The following is a 6,366-nucleotide window of genomic DNA, read 5'->3' on the forward strand; positions in this document are numbered from 1 at the left end:
TAGATATACTCCCCTGACAAAGAAATATCTCATATGTTATTCCACTGATAAATGAGTATATGGGTCGATACTCCACTGACAATACTCCTTTGTCAGTGGAGTATCCACCTGACACTCCATTAAAAATGTAGTATCTGGTGGGTATTTTGGACAGTTTAAAATTCTAATGGGTATTTTGGACGATTATTATTTATAAATGGTTATTTAGGTTTTTCGCCCGACACAAATTACCTCATAATTTACTGGGTATCCACCTTTATATAATTCTAAAATCTAAAAATATATCTAAAAGAAAAGAAAGGAAATTGTAGGGTCGTGCATGTAAAGGACTCAATATCCGTCGCCAACAAGGATCGTTCGATGACACGCGGTGTGTGTATATAAATCACAATACACAAATTAATATATGTATCCCTGGCCGCTAGCTATAGCTTGTTGAGCTTCGCTTCATAAAAAAGCTGCACACTAACATCAACCTTTTCGATTTCCCCTGATTTGGTATCACCCTCTTTTTTTTACTCTTGCATTTATTTAATTTCTATGACTCTTTTTTTTATTGATTGATCAATTTTTCTTTATTTTTGTTCATAAATATTTGATTGTGCCTTTTTGCTTGATTGGTATATGTTTCTTTATGTTGTTTTGATTCATAGCTTTATATGTTTTCTTGAGATAGATAATGGGTTACAACTGAACTGAATTGCTTAATTTTTATCTTTTGTGTCGAAAGTTTATTGTTTTTTGTCAAGATGCAATTTTGATGAAGGGTTTGGTAATATTTGTTTAAAACTGAACATTATATAGCAAAGGGGCAGTAGTTATTCTCACGGGTTGTCACACTATGGTGATTTTTCGATACGAGCTTGTCAGAGTCAATGGTTAAGATTGGATTATATGTGGAAATTATGGTCAAGGGTGGATTTTTTCTAATTAAAGTACTGTTTTTGATTGTGCTTTGGACATTTTTTTTTTTTCAATTTTGGTTGTGCTTGTATGTTTTAGGTTGTTGCAAACTAACTTTGCAATGGTTTGTAATTGTATTGATATTGCTTGTTTTAAAAGTGTAGTGGAAATTAGTGATGGCTTCAAAGAGGATCTCGAAGGAGTTAAAGGATTTGCAGAAGGATCCTCCTGTTTCATGCAGTGCTGGTTTGTCTATTTTTTTCTAATTTTACCTAAATTTTAGCAAAGATTTTAACTGTAATGATCTTTGATTGGAATGAGCAACCGGAGTGCTTTAAAATATATATATGGGAAAATTACAGTTGGAGAGTTTTGTTGATGAACAATTGAGTGAGACTTAATGATATTGATTACCATATCTTCCTGTGTCTATTTCCAGGACCTGTTGGTGAAGATATGTTCCATTGGCAAGCTACGATTATGGGCCCTGCTGACAGCCCTTTTTCTGGTGGAGTGTTTCTTGTGACTATTCATTTTCCACCTGATTACCCATTTAAGCCTCCAAAGGTAATATTACTCTTCTGCGTAATCTTGCATTAGTTACTATGATCTTTTATCGATTCTACCTTTTACATTGTTTGGCGCATTTTTCTTGTTATGTACTTGTAGTACCACTTTTTATCCCGTGTTATTAAAGGTGCGCCGGTTAGGCAAAAGGTCTACGAGTCAATAATGTGCGATTTAGCTACTTTTTGGCCCTGCTCATTATGCAAGTATAAGCACTTCTTTTATAAGAAAAATATGTATGTTTTGGCACTTTTTTTATGATTTAAGTGCTTATCTGTTTATGACACAAATTCACTTTGTGCAATTTTAAAATTGGCTAGAAAGCACGTTGAAGCACACATTAGCTCTAAAAAGCAAATGTGCAAGATAAAGTTCAACAACAACAACCATACTTGTTGTAAACAAGTAGAACATGTTTTGTGGAACATTATGTTTTGCTCTGTTGTGCTTGCAAAACATATCTGGTCTCCAAGGTATCTAATATAATAGTGGTCTCCATATAAATCAACCCACCCCTCCACATGTGTCTAGTAGACGAAAGGACCTCTACATTAAAAAAGTAAAAATAACTTAAAGTTTCGGTCTTTCATCTCAAATGCAAGTTATGGAGCTTCTTCTTCAGACTATAACAAACCAATATGAAGTGGATGAGCGAGAATTTGAAGGTTAAAGATCGAACTAAAAGATGCAGAAACTTTTGAACTGTTGAAAGTATTGATGGATGCTTATTTATTGATAATACTACTATGCTGACAATACTTTACGATGATTGAGCGCCTAAGACTATTTCGAGTACTAATTTTTTGTAAAATTCGTGACTAATTTTTTTTTGGAAAAGCGTAAGTAATTCTACTCCGAGAGTTGAAATTGGGTGAAGAATGTGCACATCATACAACACTGTCTTCACCTTCTGTAATTTTATAAGCTCTCGTAGTTTATAGATATTGCTTGTAGATTAAATGGTGACACTTGTTAGCTTGTAACCTTATTTTTTTTATCCTTTTACAATTAGAGAAGCAAGTTGATGTACAATTTATATATCCAATACACTGGTTGTTGAGACCTTTGCTACTTTAAATATATAGTATTAAATGTTGTTTCATGAAAAATACACATCTCAGATAATTTTTTTGCGTATTGTAGTAAGTCTTATAGCCTATGTCACTCCCACTTTTGACACTTATTATTCTCTGTTGGATCCTTCCATTCAAATTTGGACATGACCAAAAGGCCACATATAAGATGAACTTGAAATGTAAAACAAAAAAGGAGAAAAAGACCCTCTTCGGTATTAATGTAAAGATGTGCATTGATGACAGGAATCCAACACAGTAGGTTTAAAGATAAGACTAATTATAACTCTGTCTTTCCAGTATTTTCTCGTGACACAATTTAAGCCGATGTCCTGGTAATATAGCTTGTATCGGTGCGATAAAACACTTAAATTGTAAATACTTCTATTTACAAATGAACTTCCCCAGAAACAAATTAACCCGGGAACTACTCTACTTGACTGGGAGTTTCCATGTGTACAATTGCCACTGTTGCTTCCTCCACGTTGGATATTGCTGCTGCTCTTTAGTTAATATGGATTTTTTCTTACCCCCATGGTCTAATTTTTTACTGCTGTATCTCACAATTACCTTTGAGCATGTGTCTAGACTTAATGACAACATCTTTGCACTGTTAAATATGGAAGTGTCTTGTACATGCTTCTCAACCTCTTCTGTAACACCTCAGTCCCACATCGAGAAGATTTGGGACTTCTGTTCAGTTTATAAGCAAAGTACTACTACTACTTGCACCGACAAATCAAGATCTTTCGGACTCGAAATCGGGATTTGACCCGTTTTTCGAAAAAGGCTCGGGATTTGACCGTGGTTGTCACATATGATATCAGAGGCAACTCTCGAAAACTTGATGTGTCAAGTCACCGGAGGTGGGGACACGAAGGCTGGTGGTATAATCCCACAATGGCAAGAGGTCCAGAGGTGGGGACACGAAGCCAATCGGTATTATCCCACAATGGCTAGAGAGGAACGATCCGGATCTATGGGCTGTCTGTTTCGGGCCTGACGAGGACGTTAGGAATTTAAGTGGGGGAGTTTGTAACACCCCAGTCCCAGTCCCTCATCGAGGAGATTTGGGACTTCCGTTCAGGCAAAGTACTACTTCTACTTGCACCAACAAATCATGATCTTTTGGGGCATGTGGTGGACTTGTCGTAACCCAAGTTGGCTGCACTCGGGACAGTATGCTTCGGCTTATTTCGGACTCGAAATCGGGACTTGACCCGTTTCTCGAAAAAGGCTCGGGATTTGACCCGAGTTGTTCCCCACTCCTTGGACATTTCATTTTTTATTATCTAGCTCTAAGAACTATCGTATGTGTTTATATTGGGCACCCCTTGATGCTATATTATATTGTTGTAATTTTACACTGATATGTGGCTATAACTTTTGGCCCTAAGAAACAAGGACAGGGCGTTTACTATCACATAAAACTTGTATATGTTGATAGTGTATCAGTGTATAAATTGAAAATGAGGTACCAGTACAGGGACCAAATCTGTATTTGATCCCAATGGTTAGTTACTGGGATTTCTTTCTTTCTTACTAGATCAGACTTGAGTCACTTGACTGATTCTTATGTTGTTCGGCTTAATGAGCTGCATTTAAAAGTCCTATTATTTTTCATAGGCATATATTTTTATTTATTTAACATAGTAAGAATGTGAAAATGGCAGGTTTCATTCAAGACCAAAGTTTTCCATCCGAATATTAATAACAATGGAAGTATCTGTCTCGACATCCTTAAGGAGCAGTGGAGTCCTGCACTAACTGTTTCCAAGGTAAGGGGTTGGTTAGGGGCATGTAAACACAACTTAATTGTAATCAGTTGCGTGGTAGTTTAACCTGCAAGTATTTTTCAGGTTCTGCTTTCTATTTGCTCGTTGCTAACTGATCCAAATCCTGACGATCCTTTAGTGCCCGAGATTGCACATATGTACAAGACTGATAGAGCCAAGTATGAGACCACTGCGCGATCTTGGACCCAGAAATATGCCATGGGTTGAAATAGAGCATACTATGTGTGTTCTGAATGGGGTTATCATGTTGGTAATAAATAAAAAACCAGTCCAACTTGGAAGAATGTTGCTCTGTTTTGTTGACTCTGTTGTCCTTTGGGGAGATTCAATATAATAGTGTAAACTTAAAACCTGTAAATTTGTGTTTGCATGTTTCTTTTAAATCCTTGTGAGGGGGTGGTAATAGATGGATGGGATTGGGTCAACTTGAAAGATATTGTCTCAGTTAGTGCTTATGATATCCTAAAAAATGTTGGTAAAATTTGAAATAAGTAATTAGAGAACTTGGAGAAATTACGTCCTTATAACTGGATAGCTAACTTAGTTATTACCAATTCGCTAATTAGTTGACGGGGTCACTGATCCTATTCTTACATTGTCCATGTCTCAAGTTGATAGTTCTGATAGACCTGATCTTAGAGGTCTTCATCATGATTTAAAATAACATTGTTACCATGAATATAAGTTGTAGATGAAAATATGGTACGGCTCATCATAAAGTTGGATTCATATGGGTATTTTTTTTGAAAATGAGGTAAAGATTTAATGGAACTCCTATAAAGCTCGGCTTGTTTTTATATGAATGTTTGGTTTAAAATCTAGGCATGTTGTGTGTTGAAAACTTGAAATTATAGTGTTGTGTTTACCTAGTAACCATTACAATTCTATACTTTTTAAGTTGCTATTGGGCCAGAAGTTCTCAATTTGAAGTGCTTTATGCTAACCTATCTGGATTAGTTGGGCCTGGGCTATTTATTCAATTGTTCACTTGAATGGACTATGGTGTCTTCCCTTTAAACTTGTAGTGGTGTAGTGAAGCCAGAGATGATATTTTATTTTATTTTCTGTTGAAGTACTATTTGGCTATTATTGAACTATGTGTTAACTTCTGTAGTTGCTTTCCATCTACACATGTTCAACTCCGTGAGTTATGGAATTTTGTGATATCATATCAAGTAGAATTTCCAGGTCTGTTTTTTAATGTGTATGGAGTTTGGCATGCAGTGGGAGAACCCAAGGGACCACCGACATGGGCTAGGGTCAGTGGAATTAATGTGCTACTTCCCCACATGTTTTGTTTTCTGCTTTCTTCTCTTCAAATTTCTTTCATCTCTTGAAAAGAAAGCTCGTACTTTACTTGTAGGCTACATGTATTAAGTTCGGATATAAGAAGCTTTTACCCAGATGTTATGATCTTTCAATGACTCTTTGGGCGGGTAATTTATCCTTGTCGGTCTAATTATGAACTATGATCCTGGAGGGTCTTGTAAAATTCATGTAAGCGTTAAACTTTGTTATAGGTCTATATTCCCCGCTCTCCTTGAAATTTCAGAAGACCAGATGGACCCTGGAAAACTATAGATTGTAATCTTATTGTCACTGATAACGACGCCACTAACATGTGCAGCGGTTAGGACTGCGGTTGTCTCTTCTGTTGGTTGCAAGTGAGAGCTGGTGGTCCTTTTATTGATTTGCAGCACAAATATGTGCATTATTGATTCATATACAGTGAGGCTGCAAAACAGGCCCTTGTTGAAACGTCCTTGTACATCTCCATTCCGTCTTTAAATTTTTCTAAGATCTAGTTTTGTCTACTGATTTGCCATCCTGCTGGTCAAAAACTATCAACTATTACAATCGTGTTTGGTCCCTTTCACTTTTTTTTTATGTTGCATTTTCTTGCCTTTTTATCTCATTTGTCTTCTTATAGTAAAGTTCTGATAAATTTTAGGTCCCCCTTGGTTTACAATTCTAGTTTTATAGAGAACGTGATTTTGTTGAAATTCTATTGCAACTAGAGCAACGTT

The 6,366-nt window shown here is 36.1% G+C and overlaps 1 protein-coding gene across 2 annotated transcripts; it reads left to right on the plus strand.

Annotated features, from left to right (window-relative positions):
* The first annotated feature begins 339 nt into the window (after positions 1–339).
* On the plus strand, positions 340–4,697 carry LOC141708471 (ubiquitin-conjugating enzyme E2 28-like). Of its 2 annotated transcripts, none has more exons than XM_074512124.1 (5): positions 340–498; positions 1,063–1,149; positions 1,343–1,470; positions 4,217–4,321; positions 4,403–4,697. In XM_074512124.1, the coding sequence occupies exons 2-5, from the start codon at positions 1,080–1,082 to the stop codon at positions 4,544–4,546; spliced, it is 447 nt and encodes a 148-aa protein (XP_074368225.1). In that variant the 5' UTR covers positions 340–498; positions 1,063–1,079; the 3' UTR covers positions 4,547–4,697. The 2 variants fall into 2 exon arrangements, with proteins under 2 accessions (XP_074368225.1, XP_074368226.1); XM_074512125.1 differs by having other exon boundaries at positions 343–498; positions 1,068–1,149.
* The last annotated feature ends 1,669 nt before the right edge of the window (positions 4,698–6,366 follow it).

The sequence above is a fragment of the Apium graveolens genome, chromosome 2 (genome assembly GCF_009905375.1).
Source record: "Apium graveolens cultivar Ventura chromosome 2, ASM990537v1, whole genome shotgun sequence".
Taxonomy (NCBI): domain Eukaryota; kingdom Viridiplantae; phylum Streptophyta; class Magnoliopsida; order Apiales; family Apiaceae; genus Apium; species Apium graveolens.